Source organism: Syngnathus typhle, linkage group LG11, assembly GCF_033458585.1.
Source record: "Syngnathus typhle isolate RoL2023-S1 ecotype Sweden linkage group LG11, RoL_Styp_1.0, whole genome shotgun sequence".
Lineage (NCBI taxonomy): Eukaryota > Metazoa > Chordata > Actinopteri > Syngnathiformes > Syngnathidae > Syngnathus > Syngnathus typhle.
In genome coordinates this window covers 692,951-709,601 of record NC_083748.1, presented here as the reverse complement: position 1 = coordinate 709,601, position 16,651 = coordinate 692,951, and the positions used below count along the sequence as shown (strand labels likewise).

At 54.0% G+C, this 16,651-nt stretch overlaps 1 protein-coding gene across 1 annotated transcript; it reads left to right on the top strand.

Annotated features, from left to right (window-relative positions):
- The first annotated feature begins 1,188 nt into the window (after positions 1–1,188).
- LOC133161991 (E3 ubiquitin-protein ligase RNF123) lies at positions 1,189–15,891 on the top strand. The gene is made up of 40 exons (XM_061290770.1): positions 1,189–1,369; positions 3,080–3,192; positions 3,478–3,562; positions 4,469–4,551; positions 4,923–5,020; positions 5,096–5,150; positions 5,256–5,341; positions 5,401–5,487; positions 5,559–5,626; positions 5,837–5,965; positions 6,040–6,151; positions 6,242–6,346; positions 6,415–6,540; positions 6,645–6,737; positions 6,883–6,951; positions 7,023–7,145; positions 7,219–7,318; positions 7,597–7,658; positions 7,740–7,811; positions 8,199–8,319; positions 8,743–8,844; positions 8,984–9,084; positions 9,966–10,143; positions 10,247–10,395; positions 10,502–10,585; positions 10,656–10,763; positions 10,837–11,014; positions 11,434–11,508; positions 11,649–11,736; positions 11,811–11,898; positions 11,985–12,069; positions 12,699–12,838; positions 12,917–12,973; positions 13,508–13,639; positions 13,710–13,785; positions 13,847–13,931; positions 14,484–14,686; positions 14,755–14,849; positions 15,416–15,501; positions 15,624–15,891. Exons 2-40 carry the CDS (start codon positions 3,108–3,110, stop codon positions 15,727–15,729), a joined length of 3,975 nt encoding a protein of 1,324 aa, XP_061146754.1. The 5' UTR covers positions 1,189–1,369; positions 3,080–3,107; the 3' UTR covers positions 15,730–15,891.
- Positions 15,892–16,651: the final 760 nt, after the last annotated feature.

Genomic DNA, 16,651 nt, shown 5'->3' with positions numbered 1-16,651 from the left:
ATTATTTATTGTTTGTGCCTTCTTGTTTTTATTTTGTGTCGTCTACTTGTATGTCTATCGTGTACTATGTCTCGTCACCGTGGGACAGAGGAAACGCAATTTCGGTTTCTTTGTGTGTCTTGACATATGAAGGGATTGACAATAAAGCAGACTTTGACTTTGACTTTGAAATAGCAAGCTGAAATTTAGAAAATATTTTGATGTATGATGTTTTGATTATGATGTACTTTCCAAAATTTAAGTGGACCTCAGTGCGCAGGGAGCTTAATTTGGTCCGATCGCGCAACCGCAGCGCGCCAGGCGCTCTCTGTCGCATTGCTTTAAGAGCGTCTTTGTGTTTTAGGATGGTGAGGTAAATTTTTGATTCTATGCGTCTCTGTATGTCACCTTAAATGGCCACCTAGCAGCAGTGAGAAGACCCTAAGCTATTTTTGCGGTACAGAGAAGCTCTAGTTTCAGTAATGTGTAGGTACTTAGAATATGGAAGGGCCATTCGTCCGTGACCAGGAAGACCCTTGTCCATGCCCTTTTAAGGGCATCGGAAGTAACCAGTAGAGTGAGACTCGGACCGCAGCTGTTGTCTTACGAGGTACAAATGATGGGGGAGAACAGATAGAGAGAGGAGCGAGGGGCTTTTTGGGGCGAACATCTTTGCTGTTGAGGGCTCAAACACAGAGGCGTAGCCAAGCCGGGGCGGCGCCCCGGTTAGGACTCCCTGCGCCCCGGTTGAAAAAAAAACGAGCTTTTTCGATTCTTCATTTTCATGCCGTTTTTTTCTTTCGGTCTTGCGCGAATGTGCTTGCACTATTCTATGTGCACGATGTTATCCATTCACCGTTTGCCTCCCGGATCCGGATGTTTTTTTAGCGATCAGTGAACGGCGTGGGTGATGTTCAGTTTTTTTTTCCTGTGGGCGCGCGCCCCTACTGGAAAAATCCCTGGCTACGCCACTGCCCGGTACCAAGTGTACCGGTCCGCGGCCCGGTGGTTGGGGACCACTGCCCTAATGTACACCCAACATGACATTGTGAAACGTACCGCTTTTAACATTAACTTCATAACGTATTTTTAGTGTGATTTTTTTCTGGCGTGGCAGCAATGCGGTCATGACTCATGACAGGAACGTTCCCTTGCCACAGTTGCTTTTGATGTGTGGCGATTAGTTTCGCAGTTGGAGTTTTTCTGGTTTAGCTGAGGCTCCGTAGCGTGGGAGGCGTGGCCAAGTCAAACTGTTGTGTTGTCGAAATGAGCAACCGGGACCTCAAGGAAATCCACACGCATTCTTCGGTTGGGATTTAAATCACGCAGAGGCCACAACAACATCCCGCGCGGAGAACGAGCGGAGTGGAACTGAAGCAGGACAAAACTGGTGTGATGATAGTTTTTGTTTGACAGTGTTCGTGTTTCGTCATGTTAGCTTGCTAGCTAGCTCGGCCAGCGATCTGCTAGCATGGCCGAGCCATTGCCACTTATGCTCATTTAGTTTGCCATCATTTTTGTGGCCTTTGGTATTCTTTTTTGCACGAAGGCATGTTTAGCAAATGCTCGGCTCACCTAATGTTGCCACACAGGCTGAAACCCCCATGACGGAATGACGTCGTCACTCTACCTGACACCCCGCTTTTTCTCCAGGAGGCTCGTAATCATCATCATCGTAAGACATTTGGAAAAAGAGTCGAACATTTCTGCGAGACTTGGAGCGTCAAGCGTACACTTCACACACATTATACACAAGAAGGCGTGTTACTCACACATAAATCTGCCAGTAAAGTGGTGCCTCGAGATACGAGTGCCTTGACTTGTGAGCCTTTCCAAATACGTCCATGTTATGTTTGACCTGTAAGCAAAATTTGAGTGGAGCCCTAGATGGCGGCCGCCATCGGTTGGTGGCAGTCATGAGCTGATGAGCCGGTCTACTAACTGCAAATAACAGAAGAAAGGCCAACGGATTAGGTACAAAGGCGAGCAGCAAATGCTCTTTTTTTTTTTTTTTTTTTTTTTACACACACCGTACCAAAAATGTATGTAATGTATCCAATTAATTGATAAGACAATCGTTTCTATAAACATTGGATAGTAACAGCCCTAAGTACAAGCCCCTTCATTCATTCTTTTGTTGTCGTTGTGCAACAATATCAGTCAGAAGAAGGCTTCGTCAGGTTTGAGTTGATTATATGGTTTGGATTTTCACCAATTTTGGGATTTACTGGACTGGCTCGACCCCTCGAGTGCTGACTCTTGCGCGTAAATGTTTGCTGCTCTGACAAAAACAGTCCTGGAATACATAGACTCACATTAGGGAAGCCGTCGATTTATTTGCACAGTGTACGACTTTTCTAATATCCCAACATCAAGCGTAAGCGGTAACTTTGCAAACTTGTCCCCATGAAATGCAATTCTCAGACACATTGAATGCACTGCAAATCAACAAGCGGGCGGATGATCAGGCAAGCCGGCAGGCGAGCGGGCACTTTCTTAACGCTGGCTGCCTTTTCCACCGCTCCAAACCAGTTTGTGAGTGTTTTCTAAATTTAACTGCTCAGTGGCGGTGCTGCTTTGAGAGCGACTTGATATCCTTGGGGATGAGGGTCTTGTCATGACTTCAGCTCCAGTTGTAATGGAGAGGATGGGAGGCGTATGGGCCGAGTTGTCGGGAGTGAAAGCAGAAAAACGTCCAATTGTACCAAAAGTCACAGTTGGGGACCCTCCCACTCCCATTAAGAAAGTGTCTTGGCTTGCTTCACAATGGCTACAAAGACAGCTGAAAATGACAAAAGGACAGCCATAGATGAGGCACCGGCTGCTCGCGTCTTGCTGTTGTCTCACGGCGTTGGCAACACGGTGAAGCTGACCTAGATGGAAAATAGAGGCTCCCGAGACGTCCGTACGATTGAGCAAGTCACAGAAAGCGTCAATTTTGTCTCCGTGGTGATTCTTGCTCTTCTGCCGTTGGATCAGCCGTACGATGGAAGAGTCTCGCTCCCGTGACTCGCAGCCTTCAGGACAGGCTGGAAAACAAAGGCCAGGATGCCGCTTGTGTCTGTGGTCATTTTTTTTTCTCATTTGTGTGTGTCTGCAGCGGTTTGGCCGACTTCCCGGCGAACACCATGAGCTACAAAGGTAGCGGTGGCATGGCGCTGAGCCACCGTGACTACAGGCTGGCCTCGGACACAGACAAAGCCAAGTCTGCTGGTAATGCTTTCCGCCGATTTTGCCAACCCAAGTAGCCATTTTCACAAATGGTGCCATGTCCCGTCGGTCGTGCACAAGACTGGAAAATGCCACGGATGCGCCGAGTCTTAGCGCTGTGGCTTGTCTGAAGGCAACAGGTGCAAGCGACTCCCAAGACAGATGAAAAGTCGATTTGAGTGGCAAGCGCGGGCTGTGCGAACGATTCAACTTGCCCGTACGGCAAAAACGGACCTTGTGGCACTCTCTCCCTCCTCCCTCTCTCTGGCTATCTCTATCTCTCCCCAGGTATCGTCAATGAGAGGCTGCTGAGCGACTATTTGCATCACGTCTTCCCTTCTGCCGATGAGGCCGCTGTTCTGCCCTTCCTCAGGTTGTCTGTTCGTATGTTAGGCTGGCTGCTGTCCGGGCAGCTTTCTGCTTTTTGAAGGCAAAGCAGGCGAGCGCAGCCGAGCATCGCCATGACACCTCCCTCCTTTTTTGGCAACATGGCCGCCCCCAGTCAGGATGGCTGAAAGCTGCTGCGCTTTGCTGCTAATGTCTCATGGCTGAACTCAGCAGACAAGAGCATTTTGGACTGGACTTCCCGTCTGGTGCAGTTCCCAGAATTCAAAGGCATAGTTAGAGGAGAAAATCTTTGTCTCGGCAAAATACGGCTGCAACTTCCATCCATCCATTTTCTGTATTGCTTTGTCCCCACGGGGGTCGTGGGGGCGTGCTGGAGCCTATCCCAGATGTCATCGGGCAGTAGGCGGGGGACACCCAGAGCCTGTTGCCAGCCATTTGCAGGGCACGCAGAGACGAACAACCATCCGCACTTGCACTCACACCTCGGGTCAATTTGGAGTGCTCCAACGGCCTACCAAGCATGTTTTGGGGATGTGGGAGGAAACCGGAGTGCCCAGGGAAAACCCACGCAGGCACGGGAAGAACATGCAAACTCCACACAGGGAGGGTGCAACTTGTTTCATGCAAAAATGTGAATTTGAGATGAATGGCAGCAGTACACCTTAAACTAGAATTTAGGCGTTGCTTTTGCCTTAGCCTGTTTCCAACTTTTGAATGCGGCGTGGCATAGGCTCAGCTGCTGTGTTGTCTCACAGACGCTTCTATTCATAGACACACACACACGTGGGGGGGGGGGGGGGCTGTTCGGGCATGTCGGCTTTGCAGGACTCTCCAAATGTGAAATGTTCTTCAAGTTGGTGATGATGGTTATTGGTCTTCTTCCCTTTGGCGGCGCAACCCGGACGACTCGCCTACTCCCCCTGGTGTTCAGGAAGCCTTTGACCTTCCAGGATTTGGACACTCATCTGCAAACGTTGTTGTGCGAAGGCGAGACGGCTGACAACAGCGCCTCGGGTACGTGTGCACCTCGCGCTCTTTGGCTCCTTGTTTTTTTCCTGTGTGCTTTTCTGACCCGCGTGTCATTTTGGAGCGCCTCTGAGTTGGCGACCTATAGGCCAGTCAGCGTGTGAAACAGGAACGTGGAATTTTCCCGGACGTGAGCGGAAGGCAGCCTGGCAAAAGGGCAGTCAGAACCCCACCTCGTGAAAAAAGCGATTATAGAGCGTCTGTACGGCCGGCACCTTCTCTGAAGCGTGTCGCCGATGTGCTGTCATCGGGTCTTTGTGCTTGAGGAACAATGCTGCTTTTAAAAGGCAGCATCAATGTAATCTTGACGAAGATGTTGCGTTGGCACCTCAAGCAACGCTTGGTGACTTGTCACGCAGACCGTGAGCTGGAAGGTCGTCTGGGTCCCCAGCCGGTGGTCCTGGATCACACCGGTGGCTTCGAGGGCCTCCTCTTTGTGGACGACGACCTGTTGGGGGTAGGTAGGGCGCCTCCCCGTTTAGCAAGTCGCCTCGCCACCCGCCTTGACCTTTGCCCGCCACGCCTCCTTCAGGTGATCGGCCACAGCAACTTCAGCTCCATCCGGGCCACTACCTGCGTGTACAAAGGTGAGGACGCGCGGGCCAAAAGCCGCTTTGAAGCCCTCGTCAAACCCTGTTGGCGCTAGAGTGCCAAAGTAGGGCGGGGCCTTACCTTTGACCCTTTGCACGCAGGCAAGTGGGCGTACGAGGTGCTGATCTCTTCGCAGGGTCTGATGCAGATCGGCTGGTGCACGCTAAACTGCCGCTTCAACCAGGAGGTGAGCTCTCACGGCCGCGCGCTAACGGCCGCGCGCTAACGGCCGCTCGCTAACGCCAGGAGGGCGTCGGCGACACGCCCGACTCATACGCCTACGACGGGAATCGAGTGCGCAAGTGGAACGTGGTCACCACCAACTATGGCAAGGTGAGCCATCGTCCTCTGGCTCTGCTGCCAGTGCTGGTGATGACTCCGCCATTTTGTCTGTGCGCCGGCAGTCGTGGGCGGCGGGGGACATTGTCAGCTGTCTGATTGACCTGGACGATGCCAGCATCGCCTTCTGCCTGTAAGTCGTAGATGTTGGACGCACCCCTCGCCAATCCGTGGTGTTCTCGGGCCGCCCGTTCTGCGGTGGTGCTTCTCCGGGAGATGCCTCTTCCGCCAAGAATTTGTTGCCCTTGAGCGCCAATGCTCTTGCAACACATTGCGAAGTTGTTTTCCAACCTCCGAAAGGGATGCGCTCAAAATGAGCCCTAACGCATCAGTGTGTGCCCAGGAACGGCCAGTCGCTGGGTACGGCGTTCGCCGACATCAAGACGGGCCCCGGTGTGGCTTACTTCCCGGCCATCAGCCTGTCCTTCAAGGAGTCGGTGGCCTTCAACTTTGGCAGCCGGCCGCTCAGATATCCTGTTGCCATCTTTTGTCCGCCCACCTGCCTTGTCTCGCTGTATTTGTTCTTGACACGCCGGCGCTCACATACCCGTGCGAAGGCTACCTGCCCTTGCAGGACCCACCCGCTGCCGATCTGCTCAAGGCTCACAAGCTGCTGGGCTTCCTCAAGAATGTCCTGTGCACGCGCATTCATGTGCAGGTCGTTCACCACGCCCACGTGCAAAACATCACAGTCGCGGGCCAAGACCGTGTCGGCCACTCCCGCTGTGCATCTGCTTGTGTGTTGCAGGAGGAGCGCGTGGCCGAGGCGGATTGCTCCATGTGGAGGCTCGATGGCGAGGCAACGGTCCTGATCACAATGGCGCACATCTTCAAGTATTTTGCTCAACTGATGGTGAGCCAGCGCTTCTTCCTTGGCCTTGGTGGCGTCTTTGTCGACCGTAAATGTACCGCCATGCCTAGTGCCAAGTCTACCTGGTGGAGGACGTGCTGATGAACTTCTTGCTGGGGATCCTGGAAGGCGGCGGTTCCGTGGCCGAGCATCCACTCATCCAGCAGCTCCTCGACCTCTTCTGGCTCCTCATGGAGGTAAGTGCCCCCTCGTGTAGCGCGCGCCGTGACCGCCTCGCCCGGCGTTCGCTGTAACTGCCTCCTTCCCTCCTTCGCTCGCTGTCTTGCTCGCCCGCCCGCAGGACTACGAGGTGAACGAGTGTCTAAAGCAGCTGATGATGTCGCTGCTGAGGGCCTACCGCTTCTCCCCCATCATCCCCGACCTCGGCTTCCAGGTACCCAGTGCCCCTCGTAGGTCGTCTTGATGCTGTTCTTGCGCTGGCTTTTATCAGCCCGTTTTCATTTGTGGTCCTTTGTGCCTGATTTTTTGCTACTCGTCTTCTAAATCATGTGTGATGGAACTTTTGTATGTCCTTTCAGATCCACTACCTTCGTTTGACGACGGCCATCCTGCGTCACGAGAAGTCCAGGAAGTACCTGCTCAACAACGTCTTATATCCTTGCGCGCCCACATGGTGGCGGACGTCCTAGCACCCTCAGTGCATGTTCCTTAACGGGAGTGCACGTTTGACGTGCTGCGCTCGGTGGTGTTCTTCTACATCAAGACTCCGCTGCGGGTGAAGGAGGCAGGGCTAGATGAGCTGATCCCCACCACCTGGTGGCCCACGCACTTTGACAAGGAGGTCCACACATCTTCACCACCGTGTACCTGTTTGCCCCTGCTCACCTGAGCTTAGTTATCCTCTTGTACATCAGGGAAAAGACGAGCGCCAGCCCAAAGACGAGAGTTCTGATGAGCGTCTGCAGAGGCGAGCTTACGAGCGAGGGTGTCAGCGGCTGAAAAAAAGAATCGAAGGTAGAACACGCTTGACCAACCGACGCTTCCTCGCCAACACGTTGACGGTGCAAGTGCATTGGCGGCACACCGACAACCTCCTCCGCGGGGCAGGCCCAAATGTGCACCGCACCGTTTCCAAAATACTTGACGGAAGCTGTTCATCTGCGGCACTGCTGGGGGCGAGACAAGCCAGAGGACTCCTGCTCACTATTTGGCAACAACAAACCCGCCCCATTCTGCCTTGTGACAAGACTGTGCACGATCAATAAATAAAATGGCTTGTTGTCTCCGTCTAGTGGTGGAAGAGCTGCAAGTGCAGATCCTCCGGCTGCTACTCAACAACAAAGACAAGAGCACGGTAAGTTTTTAGGCTCAGGAAAAAGAATCGTTTTTATAACATACGTGTCTTTTGTGTGGGTCCTGTTGTGACTTTGCTCAGGGCAAAGCCTCGCGTTACATTTTCCTCAACAAGTTCCGCAGGTTCCTGCAAGAGAACGCCAGCAACAGAGGGGTAAGAGCAAGCGCACAGCAGCCGGTTTTGCTTGCAGCCTCGTTCCAAAATGGAGGAAAAACGGGGGTTCACGCGGTTTGGCGCTCACGCAGTTTGGGAATCACACGGTTGGTCGGCGTTGAGTTAACGCGCCCATTGGCTCAGACCACGTCATTGCTGCCACACAAGAATTATTTCTTAGATGGCATTAATTTGGTTTAACTCAAGGAAGGATTTTGAACTGTTGAACCGCCATGATTTTGAAAAACGGGTTAACCTTAGTCACTGTGGAGGCAAGGGTCATTCCGCATCTCGTCCGCTCCAATATGGAAAAGGCTGTAAGAAAAAAAATGCGGTGCTGCCAATGCCTGAAAAGATAATGTGAGCGCTGTGTGTGCGGGCCCACAGCATCCCACAGCCCTGTGCCCGCCCGAGTACATGCTGTGCTTCTTGCACCGCCTGATCACGGCCGTGCGCGCCTGCTGGGATGAAAGCTGCAAGAAGATTTCGGGCAGCGTCACCAGTGAAGGTAGGAAAGCCTGCCGCAGACACAGCTGCAGATGCAGCCGCAGAAACCGCCTTTGTCAATCCACCTTTTGTTTCGGTCAGCAAATGTCGTCCCGCAGGGCAGGACCAAAATTACTTTTGTGACAGGATAAGAGGCAGTGTCTTCTTTTTCCAAGCGCAAACCTAGGTTGTCCAAATGAGAAAAAGTGGGAAAGGGCTTTGTGGGCACTGCTATGTTGCCGATCACAGGATGTTGCAAGCGGGGTGCAAGGCTCATTGATGTCATCCCAGCAAAAGTCTCAACACCTTTTCATTTTGGAATTAGCCGGTGCAATGATGCCCAAGAAACATTTCGGATCATTTGATACTTTTGATGCCGGCGTGTCAGTGTCACGTAACCTGTGGCTTCTCGTTGCTGTCCTCGCCGGTCGACATGCGTCTCTAGCGGCGTTTGTGCCGCCGCAGCTCTTCTACAATGGCAAGGTGGACTACTTTGACCTGCAGCGGCTGGGTGGGCTGCTGTCGCATCTCAAGAAGACGCTCAAAGGTCAGTGCAGCGCAGTGGGCGGCACCAAAAGGCTGGACTGTCGACATGCTCGCCAAAGATTGCCTCGCCTGTTCCGCCCTTGGCAGCCGCTGGCTGACGAGCTAACGTCAAAGGCGTTGCCCACCTTGTGCGCCCGCAGACGACCTGGCCACTCAGGCCAACGTCATCATCGACCCCACCGAGATCCAAGCGGCGTCCATGGATGACTTGGACGAGGATGAGCAGAGCGGCGCCGCGCAGGTTGGTCTTGGCTTTGGAAACGCCGTCGGTCCTTATTTTCCAAATTGGATGCTGCAGACGGACGTATGACTGGCGAGGCAATTTTCCGTTGTGCGCTTTACAAGTTGCCTCTCTGAGTCAGGGCGTCACGATGGGCACGCGGGCAATGTGAGCTTGGCGTGCGACGTGAGCTTGGCGTGCGACGCGAGCTTGGCGGGCGACGTGAGCTTGGCGGGCGACGTGAGCTTGGCGGGTGACGTGAGCTTGGCGGGTGACGTGAGCTTGGCGGGCGACGTGAGCTCGGCCGGCAACGTGAGCTCGGTGACATGCCACGCCTGCCAAAATCGGCCAGGGTTTGTGTCAAGCGTACCGTTACCTGCCCATGTGCGCTAACGTTAGCTTCGGGGCACGAGTGGCTTCCTTTTTTTCAGGCTATTTTTTGTTATATCATTATATTATATTCCATATTCTATGGATGGATGGATTATTCTATCGACAAATCGAAAAATCTGAGGTGTGTACGCAGACAAACCTTTCCCTAACTGCCTTGTCTATTTGGCATTATTTAGTGTTTAAAAAACAACAAAGCACGTGCACATAAGGATTAACTTGGTGGTGAGAGTTAAAAAAACAGCAGCAAATGTCTGACTTGGATGAAACGCAAAAGATGAACGAGTCTGCTCTCAAGAAGGACTTGCAGAGACAATGCAGTGAAACCTACTTACCAAGGCTCGACATTTTCTCGCTTAAGAATATAAAAGTCCTGAGCTTTTCCTTTTGTGTCTCCCACTTCCTGAGCTGGTCTCGGTGTGCGTCCCGTGGCATGTTAACAAGTTCATCTTTTGTCGTCAATCACATCTCCTAAGGTAGATGTACGGTACATTGTGGGCAATTTTTCCCAGAGGCCAGCGGCCAGCACCCCGGCTCGGCCTGGCTGGCTGGGCTCGCCCACCCCGGGCCGCACCAACCGCTTCCTTGGTGCCGCTGCCGTCGGCCTCGTGACCCCCAGGCGACCCCTCGGCCAGCCTGACAAGGTCAAAGTGCGGGCCCTCGCCATGGAGCGGCGCACCGAGGAGGACAGTAAGTCAGCTGGAGCTTTGCCGTCTTTGTTGCGGGAAAAAACTGCACAAACACCTTGTCCCTTTCCTCATCATCCTTTCCGCTGCCCTCTCGTTCTCTAAAGTTGAAGGAAGCCACGGCGGCGATGACGGCCTGCTGCTGGGCCGACCTGTGGGCTGGCTGCAACAGCCCGTAGCCGACAAATCACTTCTGGAGCTCACCGACGGGATCGTCATGATGTACAACCTCAGCGTGCATCAGCAACTGGGGAAGGTGCGCCCTGCAGTCGCCGGCCAGCCCGCCCATCGCTGTCTTTTTTTTTTTCCCCTTTGTTTTCGTTTGCATCCGCGATTGACGGATGCTCATGGCCTTTGTGCAGATGGTGGCGGTGGCCGACGACGTGCGCGAGTACGCGGTGGCCCTCAAGGACACGGACGAGAAGATGGCCCGATGTCCGCCCGGAGTAAGTGGGACGACGAGTTAGGGCACCTCCATGTGTCTCTGTCCATGTGTGCTGTGGCTTGCCGCTGCAGAGGCCAGACATCTTGGAGGAACTCTGCAAGAGTCAGAAGGTCTTTGCGGAGAAGTTGAATCACCTCAGCAGGAGGCTGGCCTGGATCAACGCCACTACATACTCCAAGGTGGGGTGGCGCCCACGCACAGCATGCCGAGCCGAGCACATGGCTTGCCTCGTCACCGCCACTGTGCGCGCAGGAGAAGATGTTGGATGTGTACTGGCTGCTGCGCGTGTGCATGGGCACCATCGAGCACGCCGACCGTACGGGCTCACTCTTCGCCTTTGTCCCTGAGTTCTATCTCCACGTGGGCATGTACGCCTACAACGCGCTCAAGAACTACTTTGCTCCCGCCGGCGGCATGGAGCAGCTGCCGGGTGAGCTGGGCCCCAGCGGCGACAGCGTGCCACGCGTGTGCGCGAGAGCCCCTGCCACCTGTCTTGCCTTGCCGCCCTCGCTGAGTGTGCATCCGCCGTCTCGGTAGGGCCACGGATGCAGGTCTTCTCAATTTGTGGCCCTCACTTCCCTTTCTCATCACTGTTGAGTCCTCGGGCGGCGGGGGTTGGCCTCAGAAGAGAAGGATCGGAAAACCCGGCTAATATGTACGTAGTGCGTATTGGTATGAGGCGTGCCGCCCACGCCGCCCTTTTTGCTCCAGACACACAAAACGAGGTGAAAAGTAAGATGAAGCAACTCACGTTAGTGGGTGGCAACGCAAGATGGTTGCCAGCGGCCTCACTCTTGCCAGCCCATTGTGAGACTGTCGCCCGCCAACCTGACTTTGTCGTCCTCATAGGCTACGAAGAAACACTGACCCAGCTGGCGGCCATTCTCGCCAAACACTTTGCGGATCCGCGCATCGTCGGAACAGGTCACACGTGCGCGTGCACACACACCATTTTTTGCCACAGTTAACCCGCTCAGTATTTGCGTCATGCCTCTTCTTTGACCAAGGCAGTACTGCGCCCCAAAATCAAAGCGTCACTGGCCTGCGGCGCTTTTGTTCTATAGACATCAAAGACGCACTAATGCAGGCGCTGGCCAGCTACGTTTGCTACCCGCAGTCCCTCAGGGCAGTGGAGAGGATCCCCGAGGACCAGTGAGTAGCTCCCGCGTCAGACAGCCGCGGGCTGTCTGGCAGGCTGGCTGGCGAACGTGCGCTTGTGCTTTCAGACGCGTGGCCATGATGAGGAACCTGCTGGCCCCCTACGAGCAGAGACCCTGGGCGCAGACAAACTGGATCCTGGTCCGGCTGTGGCGGGTGAGCCGCACTCTTGCTTCCTTCCTTCCTTCTAGAATGTATGGTGGTTTTATTTTTGCCCTTGAGTGCCATCGGGTATGTTGCAGGGCTGCGGTTTTGGCTACAGGTACACGCGCCTGCCGCACCTCCTCAAGACCAAACCCGAGGACGCCAACCTCCCCAGCCTCCAGAGTAGGTTGCCCACCTTGTCACCTCACCGCCGTCACGTTGGTCCGTCTGTCGCATCCTTGGTCGAAATGGCTTGTGTTTGCCACCTCGGTTGGCACCTTGATTGTCTTTGATGGATTCGTGTGACCTCAGTGAGCGTCTTGCCGCCCCGAGCGTGTTTTGTCGTCATTTTGTCTTTTGTCCTTTTTTCTTTTTTGCATGCCCTTGGAGGGGATTTGACCATTGCGTGTTTACACCGTAAGTTCTCTTTGATGTCTTTGTGTCCAATGAATTTAAATGAGTTAGCCTTTATTCGTGCAGTTGTGTTGCAAGCTTCTCCCGTTATTGATTTCCGTTTCCACTATGATTTTTCCAGCCTCCCTTTTATCCTTCATTTTTCTAAGTCAAAATCCTCCTCGAGTTTAGTTTCCACCTTGATATGTGTTTGTTTGGTTCTCGGTTGAATGTCTTTGTTTTCTTCCTTTGGCATGGTCATTTGCCATCCCCTCCGAGGATGCACGGAACCCTTGGTCGGGGGGGAGGGGCACCACTGGATTGCGGCGGCGCCTTTCCCCGGCCAGCAGTCGGTCTCGCGGTGGCTTTTCTTGCTTTTCTTGATGTCATGTGACCTGCGAGCTGCAATTGGTCCCCAGAGCCGTGTCCATCGCTGCTGCTCCAGAGACACATGGCCCGGCTGCTGAGCACCGACAGAGACATGGCTGCCTCCTTCCTCAACAGCGTTCTCAATCAGCTCAACTGGGCCTTCTCCGAGTTTATTGGCATGATTCAGGAGGTAACACCTGTTTGCCCTGCCCAAAGACACACCCACCTTCCATCTGGCCCTCTTTGAGGCATCTTGTCCTCGCTGCAGATACAGCAGGCAGCCGAGCGTCCAGAGAGGAACTTTGTGGACACGCGTCAGCTGAAGGTCAGCATTACCTCTGGAAAAGCGGCGCGTGCGCTCGGGCGGCTGCGCGTGCGCCACAGTTGCACCCCACAGCTACACCCCACAGCTACACCCCACAGCTGCACCCCACAGCTGCACCCCACAGCTGCACCCCACAGCTACACCCCACAGCTACACCCCACAGCTACACCCCACAGCTACACCCCACAGCTTCACCCCACAGCTTCACCCCACAGCTTCACCCCACAGCTTCACCCCACATATTCACCCCACAGCTTCACCCCACAGCTTCACCCCACATATTCACCCCACAGCTTCACCCCACAGCTGCACCCCACAACTGCACCCCACAGAAGCCCTCTGAGCAAAGACAGGTCGGCGTCACCTAGCACAGTTTCACCTCAGGCCACAGGAGGCAAAGCAAACAAAGTGCAGTTGTGTCTGGCCTGGACATCCGGCGTCCATTGGTCCTTTGGCGGTTGCAGCTGGCTCATGACGCACAGTGAGGTGATGGATTGGATTGCAAGCATCCGCCGAGCGTCTTGTGCCTTGCAGGTATGCGCCACCTGCTTTGACCTGTCCGTCAGCCTGCTGAGGGTACTGGAAATGACGGTCACGCTGGTCCCGGAGATCTTCCTGGACTGGTCGCGTCCATCCGCCGAGCTGCTGCTGCGCCGCATGGCTCAGGTGGGACAGCTCTGCGCCCGCTATGGCGTTTTGGCCGAGGTCGTGACCCACGATTGCACGTACGCCACAGTTGCTGAATCAGGTGTTGAATCGGGTGACAGCCGAGAAGAACCTCTTTGACCGCGTGGTCAACTTGCGACTGCCAGGTAGGCGGCCAGCCGGTGGGCCCACCTGAGCATGTACTCATGTTGCCCTTGCGCCCTGAAGGTCTGGAGAGTGTGGACCACTACCCCATCCTGGTGGCCGTCACTGGCATCCTTGTTCAACTTCTTGTGGATGGCGACCGGCACAGGTGAGTCCCACCTCCTGCTGCTTCTTTTTCCTTCTTGTTTTTTTGCACCCATACCGCGCCACAGACCACGTACCCACGTGGTATTAGCATCGTGTGCGTGAGCCCTTCCGACGTCTTCCGACCGCCTGAGCATTCTTGCTGGATGCTTGCTAATGATGGTCCTGCCGTCCGCTGCTCATGAATTAAGAAACCGCCACATGGGCTGCAAACGTTGTGAAAGGGATACGCGGCTTTTTAGGGATGAATTGGTGACCGCTACAACCGCAGCCGAAAACGCCAGCTGAGTTGTTTGTTCGTCTTTGGAGTTGTGCCTCGCAGATTTGTTCTTGGCTGAAGATTTGGAAGGCAAAGCAAAGGTGCCAAATGCGCGCCAGGACATGGCGGTAGCGGTAATGGCGGTGGGGTGCAAGGGGCTGTGTAATGGGATCGCTAGGGCGCGACGAGGACCGTGTCCGTTTGCTGCGCCTGGAGCTCCCATGTGTGTGTTGGCGGTGAGCTCGTGGTCCGGGCCCTTGACGGAGGGGCAGGCGCTGACGAGTTGCCCTGTGCTAGGACATGTCGCGCGGCCTGCGTGCTGCTGTCGGACCCGTGTTTCCAGCTTCACTCCATCCGGCACCTTCTCAGCGAGGCCGGCGACCAGGCGAGCCTGATGACCGCGCCCGTGCTAGCCTCTTCCTTCTCCGTCGCGGTGCCCTCGGTCGCTCCACCCCCTCTCGCCGGCCCCTCGGAGCTCAAGCATTTCTCCCTCAACGCTTGTGAGTTGCGTGCGCCGCCACGCCTCTGCTAGTGTACCTGCTTGCTTTGTTTCGCTTTTGTTTTGCAGACAGCGACTACGTCAGCGAAGACGAGAAGCTGAAGGTGGAAAGCATGCTGGCCTTCCTCACCAGGGAATCGCAGAAGGCAGCGACCAGCACGCAGGTTGTCCTCCGCCACCTCTAAAGCCACTCATGGCAGCGCGTCTGTCCGTTCGCGCCTCCGTTCATTTGCCCGTCCACCTGCCTTTGGCTAAATGGCATATTTGGTTGGATTCCACCATAGGACGAGGTCGTCAAAAGATAAAGGTCACCTGCCTTCATCTCAACGGGCAAACGATTTGCCAGAGTGCCTTTTGAGTGACAAGCGTGTCAACGGAACATATTCAAATCACATCTGAAGGCGGCACTCTGTCGCAAAGGCCACTTGGGCCATTCTTTCAGGCGTTTCACTCGTCACGAACGCGGCACTTTGAGGAAGAGCTATCCAGGTCCGTTCCTTTGACACCACCGGCCCAGGTTACCCGTCAAAAGCTCAGGCCACTAGCTTCATGTTGAGCACTCAATTGCTTTGCTTTTGCCAATGTGAGCCTATCCAATCCTCTGTCCGATTGAGTTTTCCACTTCAGCCTGTTTGATTTTGCCTTGTTTCCGGACTTGCCGGGCCTACACGGAGTGTCTGGAGAGCTGCACATGGCAAACGTGCGCCTTTTCTCTTTTGATCTCTTCTAGCCTGCCAGCGAGGATGACCTTTGCCCCATCTGCTACGCGCACTCCATTTCGGCCATCTTTCAGCCCTGCTCGCACAAGTCCTGCAAGTCAGTTCATAGATAGTAATTAGCTAAGACAAGCGCGCGCTCAGGAGCAGGACTGCGGCACTTGGCACAATGCAGGCTGGGAGTTGTGAGCCCTCCCCCTCCTTCTTTTTTGTTGCTTTTAGGGCCTGCATCAATCAGCATCTGATGAACAACAAGGATTGTTTCTTCTGTAAAGCCACCATCACGGCAGTGGACGACTACTGCAAGCCCCCCGCCTCCGGCTCATAGCACGCACCTCCTTTCACGTCACGTGCGCATTTTGATGCCCGCTCGCGTTCAGGAACATATGTGAGGATCGTTTCCTTTGTCCATGGAGCCATTGATACACGTTACGTGTGTGACACTCACTATCCTGTCATGGAATTAAATTATTCATTGCAAAGAACAAAAGTGTTGTTCTCATGGTGACATCATCAAAACACAGAAAGTATAATCCACGCAGGAAGGGAGAGGAACTCCAAACCGTGTGCGTGTGTGTGTGTGTGCGTTTGCGCACGTGTGTTGTGTTTGTGGTTCGTGTGAAGCTGACCTTTCAGAGGAAAGTAGAGACCAGCAAGTGCATGGATGTGTGTGTTGGAGGATGCAGGCTTGAGATGTCCATGCATGTGCTTGCTGCGCAATACATACAGGACTGTCTCAGAAAACTAGAATATTGTAATAAAGTTCTTTATTTTCTGTAATACAATTAAAAAAAACAAAAATGTCATACATTCCGGATTCATTACAAATCAACTGAAATAGCAAGCTGAAATTTAGTAAATATTTTTAAAGTCCTGATGTACTTTCCAAAATTTAAGTGGACCTCAGTGCGCAGGGAGCTTAATTTGGTCCGATCGCACAACCGCAGCCCGCCGGGCGCTCTCTGTCGCATTGCTTTAAGAGCGTCTTTGTGTTTTAGGATGGTGAGGTAAATTTTTGATTCTATGCGTCTCTGTATGTCACCTTAAATGGCGACCTAGCAGCAGTGAGAAGACCCAAAGCTATTTTTGCGGTACAGAGAAGCTTTAGTTTCAGTAGGTACTTAGAATATGAAAGGGCCATTCGTCCGTGACCAGGAAGACCCTTGTCCATGCCCTCATCGGAAGTAACCAGTAGAGTGAGACTCGGACCGCAGCTGTTGTCTTACGAGGTACAAATGATGAGGGAGAAC